At 38.1% G+C, this 19281-nt stretch overlaps 1 protein-coding gene across 1 annotated transcript in view; it reads right to left on the bottom strand.

Moving 5' to 3' along the window:
* Positions 1 to 222: 222 nt before the first annotated feature.
* The window catches only part of LOC136873981 (uncharacterized), a 68521-nt gene continuing 49462 nt past the window's right edge, over positions 223 to 19281 (bottom strand). The window contains exons 3-4 of the mRNA XM_067147387.2: positions 16285 to 16414; positions 223 to 2852 (exon numbers count right to left, since the gene is read on the bottom strand). Of these exons, the coding sequence (XP_067003488.1) occupies positions 2767 to 2852; positions 16285 to 16414 (216 nt within the window). The 3' untranslated portion in view covers positions 223 to 2766. The remainder of the gene's footprint in view (positions 2853 to 16284; positions 16415 to 19281) is intronic.

The raw sequence follows: 19281 nt of genomic DNA, 5'->3' as shown, positions 1-19281 counted from the left end.
TTCTTAAAAAAATGAGTTAAGTGCAGGATGTAACTCCAGGAGGATGTATCCTTTCACCAACCAGGAGATACAAGTGATAGCGGTAATATTCTGCGCTCTACTGATGGGTGGTGTAAATACAAATACCATGCTTTATATGAGTGTTGAAGATGTTTAAATGTCTTTTTCTCTGAATGACCAAAATGTTACTTATACCGTTATGGTTTTCACCCATTCATATGTAATATGCTTTGACCCTATACTCTCTATTCCCCAACAAGAGAAGTGTGAATAGGTTCATAAATGCTATCAATCATACCATTAGAACTAGTCTCACAAGTTTCTCATTTTTAGCAAGTCTAGGGAGTACTGCAAGCTATGTTAAACAAACAAAATAATAATAATTCCTTAGTTACTGGTTGATAACTATGTGGCTGAATCTCTGCTTAACTGGCATAAAGAATAAGAACATATAGCTCACTCCAGAAGGATACCAAGAACCGAACAGTAATGGATAAGAGACACAAGAATGCATAAGTTAACAAAATGGCCAAAACATAAAACATCAGCCAATAACTGACAGTCTTGTGACTCAAACTTTTGTCAAAATGAATTATGGATGAGGTTGGAATCATAACTCTAATGGTATTAAATACATCAAGTTTAAATGGAGCAACAGTTATAGTAAGAATAAATGGACACAAATGAATTTATACCAGAAGAGTTTTACATGACTTCAAAAGAATAAGCTTCAGCCTGTCTGAAAAATGTTACAGTTTGAGTTAAACAAAGTTATCTGTACTCTTAGGTTCCAAAATTTTTGCATAATGGGTTCTACATTATAATCAAATCATTTACTTATCTACTATGTTTTTGTAAATAACAGCTAGTGTGGCACATATGGATTCATTATATTAAGCTCTTCTGTCAGTGACAGCTATTGAAAGAAGGAATATTCACTTTTATTTTTCAAATGAGTCATTTCTTTATCACAATATTTTCATGCAAGTAGCAGAAATGAAGGACGTTTGTAAAACTTACATAAAAGAAAGATTTCCTTTTGGTTTGGTTTTCAACCGTGTAATTGCATATATGGTACATGAGAAAGCCAATCAAAGAGAATGTGAATGCTAGATGGAACAAAAAGATAAAGGCAATGGGTTAACAGAGTATCATATTAATGGACTCCTCAGATCAACAGGTAGCACTGGGACTTTTGCCTACTGACTGAACAGAGCTTAACACTTAAGGTATACTGTATTCTAAGATTTGAAAAACATCCTGCATAATATTTCATCTGTAGAGTATTATTAATTACTACAGCCAAGAATATTTTCAAAGCACCACAAAAACAGTTTTATGGATTCCTTAAAATCTGTATGTATGAATGTATGTATAGCCCTACTGGTTAGGCAACCAATATTTCTCTACAAATGTATTCGTATGGAAAGGATTGTTGTAAAGAACTGGTAAAGAGAAACTTTTCACTGTAGGAAAATGCATGTTACACCTTCGATATAATAAATATGTCATTATCAAAATTTTTCTATTATTAAAGCCATCCTTCTGAGATTTCTCTATATTACATGTACATTGAGCAAGAAATGGTGCAAAAATAGTGAAGATTAATGCAATCAACACATCAAGAACCTTACATAATATAGAAAACAAACAATATGAATCTGAATGAATAAAAGCACTAAAACATAAACCGAGATACATTTCTGAGACATACATGCGCTTTGACTTAACTAATTTAGCAGTTATGCATCAATGAAGGAAATAAACACATATGGAAAAAAGGAGAGTACTATAAAAGATGTACATATACATATAAAATTAGAAAACATTTTATACAGGGCTTTCAAATTAAAACTCAGTCGGCCACAGAGATTTCACAGTGTGCTTCCAGTGAACACAGTGACGACCTACAACTAAGCGGGCTGAATGCTGACTAGTGACATCTCTGGAACGCTTTGTATATCAAGGACATTTGCTATGTCAACTGAAAGGAGTGCTTACTCAAGGTCTCTGCAGCTAGTAACACTAATTTGAAAGCCCTGTATAAAAACAAATTACATATCAATTTCGAATGATGGAAGAACAACAGAAGGCTGACAATATCAAACAAAAATGGATATATGTGACTAGGAATCAGGTAAATATTGGAGATTATAAATATGCATATAACTCAAAAACAAATAGTCTACTAATATACAGAATTAAAATAGCAGGCTTAGAAAAAGATAAATACTACACAATTATGACAAAAATGGCATTATAAAATACACAAGGCCTAAAATAGCTGTAATTTAAAGTCATACATAAAATATCTATATGTATGTAATATTAGATCATAAAATTATCTGACAAAATGAGCAAGTAAATGACTGGAAAATTATGTGCTTGAAATTTAAAGCATTTCAATTGACTAGTAACTTGCTGATTACTTTTAAGACATAAAAGTAATCATAAGTATGAAAGATTTGGTTAACTTTATGCAGGTAACTTTAAAATTCACACATCAGCTACAGTCCATACCTGATTTTAACAATATCTTGGTAGAAAGATACAAACTAATAATATGTTTGACTTCAACATATCACTTTTATAGAAATTAGGTAACACTAAAAAGTTCTGAACTAGTCTATAAAAATACTCTGAATGGGATATGAGAAATTTCTACAAATGATGAATCTTGCATATTTATTTTGGGATGCGTGTTCCCAAATTATTTAGCAAGATCTCTATGAGCCGATTCCAGTTACAACACTGGAACAAAGTAATCTAACCATACTCGGAGCTTACAGTCAGACTCAATTCTCCTGGATCAATATAAGTGTCATGGTACCACTGTCGAGTGTCAACCAGAACTGAGAAAGAAAATAGAAATCTTTATTACAATATGTCAAAATAAACATGCTTCATTCACTCAAGATTGATTAAAATTACACAAGTCCACAGCACATGAGAAATCATGACAGAGAGAAAAATCTGATTTTAAGTTTGAAAATGACTGATAGTTTCCAACAGTATGTTATTTGCTACACACAGTAAAAACAGTTAATTTGCAAAATAACACTTTTTCCTTGATAATATATGAAAATAATATACGGGTTTATGCCGTGTCAAGAAAATAAGGTGAAATTCATTATGTTTCGCACAGAACTTTGCTCTGTGTTCTCAGAAGAAAATCTCAACTGTTCACAAGGAAGACTTCTCCAAGGATGAAAGTTTGATTCAAATGAAAGAAAGTTTCTATTAAAAAGTCTAGAGTGGCTAAGACGCTGCATAAATTCAGATAATTTACTATAGAAGAGAATATCCTAATCTACATTTCAGACATGTAAGTCAGAGTAACCTCCTGTGGGATTTATTAACCCTTTCCTGCCAGTAGCGCCCGAAAGCGCCCGACTCTTCACTTTGCCTTCTGGTCCTTAGCGCCCGGCTGCATTATCTGCACACTTACACAAGCTATGCGATAGTTTTTTGTCTTCTTCGGCTTTGAAGTGTTTATGAGGCGTTTATGAACACGCAGTACGATCTACAAGGCTTAGGAAATGAAAGAAGAGCGATCATCTGTCTTGATGTCGCCTAGGATATGGTCTTGAACTTCCGCGAGCGTGAGACAGCTGTTTCGTTCATAAACATGGCGGGATTGAATACTGCGGATATTGAAACTGAGCTGAATATAGGCGACGAAAGTGACACAGAATCGTTGAGAAGGGGTGAAGGTGAATTTTTAGTGAGGGAATAACGTAACAACGAAGATAATTTTAGTGATAATAGTGATGTAAGTGAAATACTGACATCGAGAAGTCGGACCTGATTGCGATGCTGCACCATTTCAGTTAACACAAATATTTCATTTCGATACTCCGAATGATTATATGGATGATGTTGAACTTGTCCATAATTTCGAAAGAGTATTACGAGAAATATATTATTTTTGACATATGTTAGGAGGAGACAAACTATTTAGTGAGCTAGCCACTTGCATATATATCAATGCAGCATTCAAACAGGCACAGTCTGGAAACATAGATACAGAATGTGAAGACACTTGCTCAGGGGAAATAGAAGCTGATATACAGTATACATTCCACTTCCAGAATCATGCGGTTATTGGTTTAGAGGGATTCATACAACATGAGAATCTGACAAATAGAGCCTACCTTTGTGTCGAGTACCACAATGGGGGGGTGGGGGGTGGAGGTTTGAACCAACAACCTTATGACTCAATGAATACGGAAATGGATGTGATGGTGTGTTTTTGAATATTTTTGAAACTTTGAATACATTGTGATCAACAGTTTTTATTATATTTAACTTTTTCTGAAACAGTGTGCTCTGCTTCAATTTCTCCTAAATAATAGGTTGAAATCTGGCGATAAGCGGACTGAAAATGTGGGCAGGAAAGGGTTAAGTAACAATGCAAAAAGTGTAAAATGTTGTTCAGAAATAAAGTAGTGTGAATAGGGCAGATTTTATTTCTTAATGTGTGTGGTCATTGAGGTTGGTTTGCTTAATGAGCATTTAGCTCCCTCTGTGGATCAACGGTACTGTAATGTTGACCTCCGGATCCCAAGATAGCGGATTCAAACCCGACAGAGGTAGTAGGATTTTTGAAGGGTGGAAAAAAAGTTTGACACTTAACGTCATATAATGCCAGCATATAAAAGATCTCTGGTAACACACTGGGTGTTTACCCGACAAAATTAATTGAAACCTCGGTGATAGATGCCCATGAGGGATTTGGTTCACTCTGCCATCTTGTAGGCTTAGAATAAAATGGAATATTGAAACTGATAAGCAAGCAGCCAGAGGACGTCAAATTAAAATGCTTGAATGCAGTAGCTGAGGCCATACAATTATTATTAATGAACATTTTATGGGCTGGATAGTTCACTGGTAATTTTCCGTTACATTATTGTTTGGTGACATCAACACCATTTGTTGAAGTGTATTTGTAGTTTTATTATTATTGTGTATTAGAGAGTACCCTATATGTAAGTTAATTATTTTGATGAAATAAAAGTATGAAACTGAATTAAAGAGTACCTTGTAAGACATCATTTTTTTTTTTTTTTTTTTTTGCTATTTCCTTTACGTCGCACCGACACAGATATGTCTTATGGCGACGATGGGACGGGAAAGGCCTAGGAAGTGGAAGGAAGCGGCCGTGGCCTTAATTAAGGTACAGTCCCGGCATTTGCCTGGTGTGAAAATGGGAAACCACGGAAAACCATCTTCAGGGCTGGCGACAATGGGGCTCGAACCCACGATCTCCCGATTACTGGATACTGGCCGCACTTAAGCGACTGCAGCTATCGAGCTCGGTGACATCATTTTTAACGATAAATAATAATAATCGACTAAAATACCTGGAGTGGCTAAGAAGCTGTGTAAATCCAGAGAATTTACTACAGATAAGAGTATCCTAACCCATATTCCAGATGTTTAAGTCCGAGTAAGTACTTAACTTTCGAACAACATTTCACACTTTTTTGCATTAGCGCTTAATAAATCCCACAGGAGGTTACGCTGACTTAAGTGTCCAGAACGTGAGTTAGGATATTCTCATCTGTAGTAAATTCTCTGAAATTACGCAGCATTTTAGCAAATACACTTCCACCGGAAAATGATGTAATGGAAGAAAATTAACGGTAAACTAGCCAGCCCATTAAACAACCCATATTAACTTCCAAAACAATTTGATAATAACAACAATAATTACAGTTATAAAAACAATAATAATAACATCTATATATTTAAAAAGTTTACTAAAGACAGATGTGTCCAGCCTGTCTGTCCATTCTACTCAACTGATTTGCTTCATTTGTGTTTCATTCTCTCTGGAATTACCTGCCGGTGAAATATCAGACATTGATCTAAGTTCAGTCAACTTTTGAGTATTCCTATAATCAAATCATTAAACGATCACTCCAATAGTTGCAGGCAAAGACTTACCCTAGCCTGCAATACATTCTGTACTTAGTGGGCTTCACACAGTAAAGGAGCAATATCTTAACGTAAAGATATCGGTGAAGCTGAACAATTAGAAATAACAGCGACTATAGGTAACCAGCAATTTCAACCAAACTTGATACACATGTGACTTAATACTATCTGGAGAGAAATACCTTGGAAGTAAGACACACTTAGCACCTCTAAGGGATGAGTGGGAAGAGTGTGATGTCTAAAAGTAATTAAAAATGACCTATATTAGTGTTGAATCCACAGTTTTCGGGGCCACTGAGATGAATAGTGACACTCCCGATGACATTCAAGTCCAATTTCAGCCACCATCGGCATGGGAGTGAGAAGGGATGAAAAAGAAAATGTCCAAAATGACTGAAATGTACGCGTGTATGTTCCAGCATAGCTTTTAATATTAAAAGCATATTAGGTCCGTATTGAAAGGAGACTAACTTACAATAAAGGAGGGTACTAATAATCCACCTTATATCAATACAAAATAGTTGTTAATACAAGATCACAACATTTTTATTAGGTACTGGTTTCAATGTCTTTGGTTACAATCATCAGCCACCACAATAGGTCACATGAACAAAGATATATATATATATATACACACACACGTAGGTGGTTTGAAAAGTTCTCGGAATGTACTAGAATTAAGTATCTTACCTCGGTGGAAGTGCTTTTATTTTTCAACATAGTCTCCCTGTAGACTAACGCATTTGGTCCAGCGATGTTCCAATGCCTTGATCCCATCTCGAAAATGAGATTCCTCCAGGCCAGCAAAATACCTCTCCAATTCGGCTGTCAGTTCTTCCCTTGTAGAAAATCTCCGACCACCGAAGAAAATTTTCAGCTTGGGGAATAGATGAAAGTCTGATGGTGCCAAATCAGGTGAATAAGGTGGAAGTGGCAACAATTCGTACTCCAGTTTATGAAGTTTTGCCATGGCAATAACACTTGTGTGCGGCGGAGCATTGTCCTGATGAAAGATGACCTTTTTCCTTGCCAAACCAGGCCCTGTTTCGCGTATCTTTTCCTGTAGTTCGTCTAGGAGGTTTGCATTGTATTGCCCTGTAATTGTTTGGCCAGTAAGAAGATAATCTATCAGCAGAATGCCTTTTGCATCCCAGAAAACTGAGGCCATGACCTTTCTGGCTGAACACACTGCCTTTGCTTTCTTTGGTGGTGGTGAATCAGCATGTTTCCACTGCTTTGACTGCTGTTTTGTCTCTGGGGTATAGTAGTGGACCCAAGTTTCATCTGTAGTTACAAACCGGCGCAAAAAATCTTGATGGCTGCACTGAAAACGGGCCAGACTTTGTTCGGACATTTACAATCTGGTGCGTTTATTGTCCAATGTTAAGAGCCGCGGCACCCATCTTGCGGATAATTTTTTCGTACCCAATTCTTCGGTTAAAATATAATATACCCGTTCAGAAGACATCCCTACAGCTTCAGCAATCTCCCCCACTTGTAGTCGACGATCTTCCATGACCATTTTATGCACTTTTACGATAAATTCTGTGGTCGTAACACTTTTTGACTGTCCACTACGCGGATCATCATCCAAGCTCTCCCGACCAAATTTAAACTCGCTGGTCCACTTGGCAACAGTTGAAAATGAAGGAACAGAGTCTCCCAGTGTGTTCTGAAAGACAGCATGAATTTCCCTTGCTTTCATACCTTTCTTTACAAAGTATTTAATCACTGCTCAAATCTCAGCTTTTCCATTGTCACAAATCACTAAGTGGGAACAACGACAAAGAGTCGTCACTACCACACTCCTGCAGCTAGAGCACTGATGCGTCCCGTGTTCACTCACAAAGGATGTATGATTATTGCGCGGGAACCTCGTTGCTCTAGCACTGACACCTAGCAGTGATTCCGAGAACTTTTCAAACCGCCCTTGTATATCTTGGCAGAAATATATTTAGATTTCCAAGAGCATAATGCTATTGACAATAATGAAAAGTTTAACAATATCAAGTTCTGGGCCAGATTAGTAGATGATACTATTTTTATCCTCAACGAACGTTCTATTGATGCACCAAACACTATTGTAAACCTCAACATAGACCCTCATATCATATTTACAACGGAATCCAAAATTAATGGTTCCATAAATGTTTTAGATTTAACGATCACTAGGCTCCCTTCTTCATATAAATACAAAATTTACAGGAAAACCACCCATACAGCATCAACAATAAAACAAGATTCAATACATTCCTACTCTCACAAGTGTGCTACTTACAATAACTTAGTTGATCGCGCGTTCAAAGTCCCAATGCCAAAAGCAGACTTGAATAAAGAACTCAATATCATACGTGCAATAGCTAAATTTAACGGTTATAATGAACTTTTCATCGAACGTATTATTAATAAATGCAGGCATTGCTCAAATTCTAATCTAATAAAAGATAAACCCAAACCTAAATTATTTTCGACTTTCACCTTTAATCACAACATTTACAATGTCACCAACATATTCAAGAAACATAACGTTAATATTGCCTTCCACACCAGGAATAGTAACATGCATGTTACCTTTCACGAAGTCAGGTGTTTACAGGTTTAGGTGCAACGACTGTCGCAGCTCTTATATCGGGCAAACTGTTAGGAACTTTAAGATTAGATATGCAGAACATCTTAATGCAATCAAATACAACAGGTTTTCTGCAGTAGGCCAGCACATTCATGATTATAAGCACAAATTTAACGGAATAGATCAGGACTTAACAATATTAGATACGTTGAGCAAAGGCCCCTTACTAGACACCACGGAGGTCTGCTATATATATTTGGAGCAATATTTCAACCCAAATCTGAACCTGAATGACATTTCCGAAAAGCCCAGAATCTTATTTGATATCTTCATTTCAGTAATTAATATTGCCAAACTTCTCAAAAACAGTTTGTTCTTTCAGATGGGCCTATTTGTACGGAGAACGGAGAGGAACTGAAGGCTGGAGCTTACTAGGAGCATAGCACAGTGTTAAGGAAGGAGAGGGGTGGATCAGGAGGGAGGGGAAGAGGGGCGATGGAAGGGGCGGAGTCAGGCGGGCGTGGTAGGAAAGAATAGCACGATAATTTGTTACATAAAATCTGTCGAACACAAATTATGACACTATAACATGTCTGTAAAAAGAACACAGTATTAAACAAAGAATGGTGCGGAGAACTGATGAAGATAGTGCAGTGTATATGTTTCCTCTTTCTTCTTTGCACCGGGCGAGTTGGCCGTACGGTTAGGGGCATGCGGCAGTGAGCTTGCAACCGGGAGATAGTGGGTTCGAATCTCACTGTCAGCAACCCTGAAGATGGTTTTCCATGGTTTCCCATTTTCACACCAGGCAAATGCTGGGGCTGTACCTTAATTAAGGCCATGGCTGCTTCCTTCCCACTCTGAGGCCCCTGCACCATGTGTCTTGAAAGATCATTTTCCCTACAATTGACACAGGTGACAGCATGCCAAGAGGGTCGCGGAATCTTGCAACTGTTCGGAGCATCTGTTGTTTGGTGGAGGGGTTCTCAATGTCCAAAATATCTCGATGACCAACAGCAGTTCATATATTTCCGTGTTCCAGATGACACTAAGGACACTGGTGATGTACTTGATCTCATGGCCTTCAGCACTCCAGATATTCTTCAGTGGTTCGCATTTAGTTGCTCACTTTGCCAGCGGTAGACTTACTTGTTTAAGTTAGCTCGTCAGTTCATAGTATGTACTTACGGCTCCATTTCCTTCTTCACAGCTGTGGGTGAAGTCATTTATGAAGATATTCTTCTCCAAGATCTTTGCAGCAATTGGATATCTGTCATTGAATCTTGCAGTCAGTTCATGGAGGTAGCCAATAGAAGAAAAGGGTTGCAGATGAGGCTGCACGGCAAGTGTGTGAATCTGTATGTCATATTGTCCTTTGTAGTCCACAAGTATCCACTGTCATCCTCTTCTACACGGAACCAGAAAAATCTTGTTAGGTCCCTGTCCCTCTAATCTATGAGTTGCAAAAATGCTTGAGTCCCATCAGCGATTAACGTCTAATAGTACATCCGAAATTGAAATAGCAATGATAATATTTCAGTACAGGTCCGGGTTCCAGAACATCATTAAGGGATGGGAGGAAGTGTCGAAGACGATTCTCCATTTGTGCGTCATGTCTTTCCTTTTTTGACTGCATGATGAGGCATGTAAAATGCGTCATCAGCTGATTCTTCTAGAAGTATTGTTATCAAAATTTCTATCAGTAGTTTTAGTCTGCAGGATCTGCTATTTAAAGTTTTCACACACACAGGAATGACTGAATGTCAGATGTTGTTGCTGGATGTAGCAAGTACCTGTTGGCACTTTCAAAGGCTGATATGGGTATAGAGGTTGTTTTAATGCTAATTTTGAAGTTAATGAGTCTATGAGATCTGAGTGTGGAATGCTGCGATTCAAATCCTGAAACAACTAAATCACTCTGTCCGATAATGTTTACCTTCAGTTGTTTCACAAGATCAGTGCTAACAAAGCTTGACTGACTACCAGCATCTAGTATGCATCTAACTGCTTGATTTCGTGTTTACTTGGAAGCTAGCAGCAGTGGATGTATGGGTATTTGTCAAACTGGAACCTTGCATTGTAGGCGTGATCATGGCACTCTCTACCTCATCATTTAGGAATTCCACAAGCCTTGTCATGTGACTTTCCGCTATGTTTTCCCTTCTGGCATGCATAATCCATCGGTGGACGATATCATTGGGAAACGCTCATAGGCCTGGATACAGCAGTTGCACACTATGAACAAAACTTTCAAAACTTCAACAATTGACTTTAAGACATTGAGGTATCCGAGAAGTGCCTGGATGATGAGGTTGTTGTCACCACAACATGATATTAGGGTTCGCTTTGTCTTGTCATATGTGTCAGCAGTTACAGGGATGCCTTCAACTAAGTACTTTGGTTCGTCTTCCAAACAACCCCAGAGAAATGTTTATCGATGACTGTGATGGATGGGTTATTATTTATGGAGGACTGGAATTGCTTCAAAAATCTTGACTATTCTTCAAAATCAACTGTGAAAGGCTCTAACTTGAGGGCAGGAAGCTTCACACCATGTATCAAAGGTGATGGCTCAGATGTTACAGATATCGACGCCGTGAGATTCGAACCAGCAATCGATGTGGACTCTTTATCACCGATGATGCGCGATGCCTTTAAAATTGCCTGCTTAGCTATGCCTATGTACTCTTCGCAATTACTAATGTCAGCTTCGTACTCAGTGTCCGATAAGAGTCTGTGAATTTCCTTGTCAGAGAGAGATCAGTTTGTTTCATCTTCCAGTCTCAGCTTGTTGTATTCATAGTCCGTGGTCAGATCCACTTCCTTGTCATTAATTGCGGAACTGAATCTTGTTATATTCGATCTTACAGTCTTACGTTTCCTTCTGAGATTTCCTCATTTCCTTTTCAGGTTATCCTCTGCCATACTGAATGATACAAGGGGTTATATAACTGTAATTCATTAGTCTTGAGAACCAATAATTGTAGAATCTTACATAAACAATGTTGCTTGATGAAGAAAGGTGATGTATATGATTGTCTCATTAATTTGCTATACACGCTGCAGCGAATGTCTTGGAGATAGTGTAACCAACTTTTGCCCATATAGGTTAGTGTGCCAGTGTACCGTTATTCGCCGTAAGATAGCTTGAGTGGATTAAGTAGATATTCATATATCGCACATTCATTGTTCATCTTCATGCTCATAGAGACCTCATGTGTCTTCTAATGAATAGTATTATTGTACATCTATGGTGTGGTGTGGAAACATGCATACATATCGCAATGAGTTTGTGTGACTTAGCTGAATATACGTTAGTGAAGAGCAAGTCCAATAGCATCTTTCGGCATGTAGCGTGGCTGGTTGTCTTCGCTGCAGATGCTCGTAGTGTCCACAATCATGAATATTCCATAACTCCCAGGGCTCTTCAGCTCGTGTACACTATTATCACTTATCGTTTGTGAAACTTAACTTAGTATTTCTCCTATTCCTGCCCAGGTTTCGGCACCAAAAATGTTAACATACATCATAAATAAAACATTGTGTCATAGTCAGCCATATTTATATGATAGCAACATACAAAGCAAAGAAGACACAGAAAAAAAAAAAATACACAGAACTCACTGCAAAGAAATGCTAATTGCTTTATGTCGCACCGACAGAGATAGATCTTATAGTGACGATGGGATAGGAAAGACCTGGGAGTGGGAAGGAAGCGGCTGTGGCCTTAATTAATGCTAGTTGTTTTACGTCGCACCGACACAGATAGGTCTTACGGCGACGATGGGACAGGAAAGGGCTAGGAGTAGGAAGGAAGCGGCCGTGGCCTTAATTAAGGTACAGCCCCAGCATTTGCCTGGTGTGAAAATGCAAAACCACAGAAAACCATCTTCAGGGCTGCCGACAGTGGGATTCGAACCCACTATCTCCCAGATGCAAGCTCACAGCCGTGCGCCCCTAACAGCACGGCCAACTCGCCCGGTGCAAAGAAGAAAGAGGAAACATATACACTGCACTATCTTCATCAGAGGGAGACAAAGGGCTGGAAAGTGTGTTGGTATGTAGTATAGGAAATGAAAAATCACGTATCACAGTGAAGTTGTGTGTGCTTGCCAATGGAAGGCAGATGCCGCCTTATGTCATTCTTGGCTGCAGAAATATGCCAAAAGAGCAGCTGCCATCAGGAATAATTTTTCAATGCCAGGAAAAGGGATGAATGGTAAATGAACTTATGGTTGATTGGGTGCAAACTGAGTGGAACAGACGCCTGGAGCTCTCCTAAAACAACATGGAATGTTGGTTCTAGATGAGTTTAAGGGCCATCTCACTCCCAATGTGAAATAGGAAATCTACAAATCCAATACAAACCTTCTTGTTATCCCAGGAGGAATGACATCACAACTGCAAGTGCTGGATGTGGTGGTAAATAAACCATTCAAGAACCACCTGAAGCAGCAGTGTAATGACTGGTTACTCAGGGGGAGGTTCATGCCTTGACTCCTACAGAGAAGTTAAAGAAGCCATCAGTAGCATTGCTTGGGGAGTGGATCCTCACAGCTTGGGGCCAGATCTTCAGTGATTTAATTGTGGAGGATTTTAAGAAGAGTTGTATCTCCAATGCACGAGATGAGAGTGAGGATGACATTCTGTGGAAGGATGTTCAGAACAGTGGTGGCAGTGATTCAGATGCCTCCAATGACAGTGATTGGGGAATTGGGTAGATTTTTCATGATATTTGTGTCTGTGTGTGTATTTTTTCTCCAATTAAATTTTAAAATTCATTTTAAGATTTCAATAAGATGACATTCTTTGAAAGCATATTCAGATCAGTGGCATTGAGTCGGTAATCTCCAGAGAAAGTTATTCGGAACTAGGCAGAATTTACACGATATTAATGTGTTTATTTTTTTCTTATTGTTTCACGTTTAAAATGTGCATGTATCGTCTTTCATGTTTTTAAAGATTTCTAAATGGATCGTGTACCTATTACCTCAAACTTCTCTTAATGACCATTCGTCATTATTGAACAGAATTGGACAGTTTTGTATGGACATTTTTCACTGTATAAAATGCAATTTTTGTGCAAGTATTCATCATGTTAATTTTGATTTTGGCCAGTATTTGTCACCTTAATCAACCAAAAGTCGTCATATGTAATGTCGGTAATGTTGAGCATGCAGTGATGAAACAAACTATTTCAGTGCATTTATTTATATTACAGGCGCATTTAACTTCAATAAGTTCTCATAAATAATTAGTAATATATTTAATTTGATGAGCAGCAATGTTTGTCACAGATGTGCTCAGTAATCGTCACTCGTGCATTATGTAGTAAACAAGTTTGATTATCTTGAAGTTTAGACTAATAATTAAAATTATTTTTTGTAGTTGTGCTTTGACCCCTCACATGTATGATAAAGTAAGGACGTCCTTTCACAATTAACCTCAAAATAATTTACTCGATTACATGGCAAAATTACTTCAAACTCTTACTTCACTTTCCAACTTCCCAATAGTATTATTAAAAACCCCATGGCGTAACAGCCCCGAAGGGCCACGGACTACCAAGCAACCACTGCTCAGCCTGAAGGCCTGAAGATTATGAGGCATCACTTGGTCGGCATGACGAATCCTCTCGGCCGTTATTCTTGGCTTTCAAGCCCCGTATGTCATTGGTTGGTAAGATTATGAAGCTGAAACTAACTTATTTTGGCCACGTTATGGGATCAGACGCATTGGAAAAAGCAGTCGTGCTAGGAATGATCAGTGGGACAAGAAGACCATGTCGCCAGAGGACTCGTTGGTTAGACACCATTAAAACAGACACAACCCTCACCCTGGAACAATTAAAGGAGGCAGTGTGGAACAGGACAACTTGGAGAGCGCTAATTCATAATTCAGTCGGATTCGACTAAATGGATGACATTATTATTATTATTATTGTTATATTTCTGACATCGCATAGCAAGAGAAAATGTTTATGCTTACCAAAATATATTCATAAAAATCAAATAACTTATATAAAAATATTTCCAGAATTGATGAGGGACCAAATAAGAATAAGAGGGAGAGAAGCTTGATAATTTATATTACAGGCGCATTTATATTCAATAATTTCTCATAAATAGTTACTAATATATGTAATTTGATGAGCAGCAATGTTTGTCAAAGATGTGCTCAGTAACTGTCACCCATTTACCCTGGTCAGCACCTGTGACAACTAACTGGACCCGTTTATTTTACGATAATTCTATGAACTTCAACACTTCAGAACTGTATTATTGTATATGCCATTAGCACACATCTACTATGGAATTTATAAGGAACTGGTGTGTACTAGTATTCGTCATACGTGCCAAACACCGGTGAAATGCAGCTTTTATGAATCCAATGTTCGTCACCTTGTTTGCTCCCTAATTCACAAATATAAATTAAAGTTCTTACATCTAATGTTAAATAGCACCATGCAATCATACTTCAACACCCAGGGGGGCAAAAAAATATAGGAAGATTTCTAAAAATTAAAAAAAAAAAAAGCTACTTACCCGCTTATCGCCGACGAGCAAGAAAAGCTAGCATATGCATGAGTAACAACGTGCGACTGAATAACGAAGCTCATTTCCCGCCATATGCGACATGTACGGATATCAATTTATACTGCGATGACACTCGGATCTACACTACAGATGACACACTAAAGAGCTTATCAGTACGTTGATAGCAACTCTCAACATACACATTGAAATAACCAAGTGATGACTACGGGTGCAGTGACGAAAACCGGTGCATTTACCTTAGTATAGATGACATTCTGTGAAAAGATGTTTAGATCGATAGCAGCAATTCAGATGTCTATAATGAAAATGATCAGAGAGGTAATTGTGTAGTTGTATGTATTTGTGTGTGTATTTTATTCTCAATTTAAATTTTTCATTATAAATAAAATTTTGATTTCAGAAAACACTTTTTAAGCCTGTTTTAATATTTCTGAAGCAAAACGAGGGGGTCATCTTACACTCAGGGTCGTCTTGGATTCGGAGAAATACGGTACTTTGAAGTCAATGATATGGTGTAGGTAGTCTTGTGTCCAATATTCAGACTCATAGAGAAAGACGGAGAACGCTAAAGAATTGGTGAGCTGCATTTTAGTAGTGAAAGTAATGTCGTGACTCTTCCATATTTTGGTCAGCTGTGTCATAGTAAATTTTGTAACTGGTATTCTTCTTCTGCCGGTGCCGTGGTGTAGGGGTAGTGTGCCTGCCTCTTACCCGGAGGCCCCGGGATCAATTCCCGGCTAGGTCAGGGATTTTTACCTGGATCTGAGGGCTGGTTCGAGGTCCACTCAGCCTACTTGATTAGAATTGAGGGGCTATCTGACGGTGAGACAGCGGCCCTGGTCTAGAAAGCCAAGAATAACGGCCGAGAGGATTCGTCATGCTGACCACATGACACGTCGTAATCTGCAGGCCTTTGGGCTGAGCAGCGGTCGCTTGGTAGGCCAAGGCCCTTCAGGGCTGTAGTGCCATGGGGTTATTCTTCTCCTGATTTATCCAGTATACTCAAAACTTATTTATCGCCTAAACATTGTCTACCCGTAGCTAAGAGAATCAAAAAACATTGCACTGGAGAGCCTGAGACAGAGGAAGTTAGAAATTGTACCATACTTGACAAGCAGTGTCAGAGGTATTATACACCAGCCTCATTTCTTAGGCAACATCTTTTACACTACCAAGTCTTTTTAAAAAGGAAATTCATTAGTTTTCATTTTCACTGACCTATATCACCAGGTTCCACATGGAATGTTAAGGAAGTGCACACACTGTCACAATCTGGAGGAGGAACTAACCTCCACGTCTTATGTCCTTGGATCTGAGCCTGCCACATAAGGCGACTGATGTAGTCAATCTGAAATATAAACAAGAAGAACATCTACAATTCTATAACAATAAAAATAATATTTATTAACTGTTTAAAGAAATTCTAGGACATTATTGATATATCAGAAAAAATGTAAAGCAATGGGATGAACAGAACATGAATGAATTATTACATGATAACATTATGATATAATTTGTATTGAAAACAATACCACAGTATATCACTAAAGCCCGGATTTTTATGCAGTGACAGGTTAGAGTGCAAACTAATTTGGTTAGTAGGAAGTGTCGGCCACCCGACCTTCCATAATGTAGCAAGAGTAACATAAATTATAGGAGTTCTGATAGGCCTTATCCCTAATGGTTATGCAAACCCCATAGTATAGACGTTGTGAAGGAAGATTATACTTGCTCCGGGCTCTATATATCACTAAAAACCAATCATTTATGGGATAAAACTCCAGGAATTCTATTTCTCTCAAAGGCTTTTCCTACAGGTTTCTTCTTCAATCTTAACAAGGATACAGAGTTTATCATCAATCCAGTCTATTCACTATCTCTCTCAAGGGACTGCCTTCGTCAGATTTACAACCGTTGTAGAATAGCAACTAAAAATTGTGACTTTATACATTTATACAAGATTCTGAAGTTTCTCAGCATGGTTCTTAAACAATGTAAAACTAGCTTTCAACAGAAAATATTCTATCTTCCCACCATTTTTAATGTTGCACTAACTCGGATAGGTTTGCGTCGACGATGGGATAACACAGGGCTAGGAGAGGGAAGGAAGCCACATGGATTTAATTAAGATAATAGCCCCCTGCATTTGTCTGGTATGGAACTAGGAAACCATACACAACCATCTTCAGGTCTGCTGCAGGTGAGATTCAAACCCCACCATCCCCCGAATGCAAGTTTACAGTTACACAGCTCATACCACACAGCCAACTCGCTCAGTAACAGAAAAGATTATAAGATTTATTCTATCCATTCTTATCCAACAAATAATTTTGCTAATCCAAGATAGCCCAAAAATTGTCCACCTTAGAACTACATAAAATACATTAAAACTGTCAGTCTTTTTCCAAGGGAAGGAAGCCTGTTTACCGAACAATGTAGCCGACCTTCTGGCTGGACATCAAGGTACTATGTGGCTGGGCTGTTTCCACTTTACTTGTTCACAGGTCATGTTGGGGAGTAAGTTTAGGTTCTTCATATTGTTGTGTAGTACATCAGTCCACTGTTTAGGTCATCCCTTAGGTGTCATTCTGATGACTTCCAGTGTGTAGCCCAACTTTAGAATGATACTTATTGGTATCTCCTTACAGCACATATTAAACCATTGTAGTTGCTTTCCACACATTTTCTCTTGGATCAATAAAAAACACTATACCACCAAGAATCAACCAAGTGACACAGGTTGACTACGTTTTTCTCTATGACACTAATAACTGTTTTGCCTTTTTTTTAATAGTTAACATTTCATATCGTAGAATATAACAGGAACTATTCATGGCACATATATATGTACTTCTAATTTTCTCACCCTGAAGATATTGTACACTTACCGTATATGTCTGCAGACAAACATCATTTTCTCTAGGCCTAGTAATATCATACTTAGTTCACTGTAGTTTGGATAGTGGTCTGTATCAAAGAAAAATGTCTGGAATATCCATACATACCTAATAGATTTTTTTTTGAATTTGAAGTAAATTATGATACAGTACATTATGGATGCTATCCACTACAAGGTGCCCCTACCCTCCCATGTGCAATGGTGTATAGCCTCATACTTGAAGAATGAATTCGCAATTTGTGCCATACCAAGGTTCCCTTGTGTCGCACCATTCTATCATCACCTTCATGGAACATGTCAATGACACATCAATTTATGTTTATTCCCGACTGTGACATAATATTCGCTTCTCTTAGACAGATGTCGCTCTTTGACCATCAATAGCGACGAAGCATTTCCCTTTTTCAAATACCTTATCTTTTACTCTCGGGTAGAGAGTCAACAACAATGACTGCTGGTAAAAAGATGGATACATTAAACGGCGGCATGTATATGCTTAATTTTAAATGGTATTGTATGTGGATTTTCTATCCGCCCTACGCAACTCCCAGCATTGGGGTAATGTTGATTATTACATAATCTGCAGATTTCATTCTAAAAAAGGTTTAAGGTATTTATTTACATTTTTCTTTTGGGTTTGTCATAATTATTGTGATCTTGTGTTCTAAGATTCTATTCTGCAGACCCCTATCTTTTTGGTCGCTGTAGACTTCGTAAGTTTTAATTTACATATTGCTTGTTCCGTGTGTAACTTTACTATAAGCGAGAGTGGAGAGTGACACCGATCTGTGTAAATTATGTTTGTACCTGTGACCTTGATTTGACACCCTGTTTAATTTTCTTCGAGTCTACAACTGGCTGAGCTCGTACAGTATTGATATATTTTGACGCTAATGATACACATCTCATGTTCACCAAAAGAGAGGTGATATGAGTATGCAATGTAGCGTGCGTTATATGTGTGGATCACGATTGTATTTGGGATGAGCCTGGGTTGCTGCGCGGCCATCCGACGTTGTGAGATGGGTATACTGTTCAAGCTCACGAGCCTCTGGTTTTATTTATCATGCGGTACGAGCATTCTCATATCCTAGCTTGACCCCTATGTTTATTTGGATTTGCTCATATTGGTCTCTAGGTTGTGTGTGCATGTGTGTCTGTGTGCATTGATGGATGAGATTTGTGTTGGTTTCTGCATCTCGTGATTATTATTTTTGTGCCTTTCTTATTTTCTTTATTATATTTGTTTTCGGCTTTGTATGCCGGATTAGTTATTATTTTTAAAAAATTTTTCTTTCAGTTAACATGTTTCATTG

This window comes from Anabrus simplex, chromosome 5 (genome assembly GCF_040414725.1).
Source record: "Anabrus simplex isolate iqAnaSimp1 chromosome 5, ASM4041472v1, whole genome shotgun sequence".
Taxonomy (NCBI): Eukaryota; Metazoa; Arthropoda; class Insecta; order Orthoptera; family Tettigoniidae; genus Anabrus; species Anabrus simplex.
The sequence above is the reverse complement of the archived record's forward strand: the minus strand, read 5'-3'. Positions and strand labels throughout refer to the sequence as shown.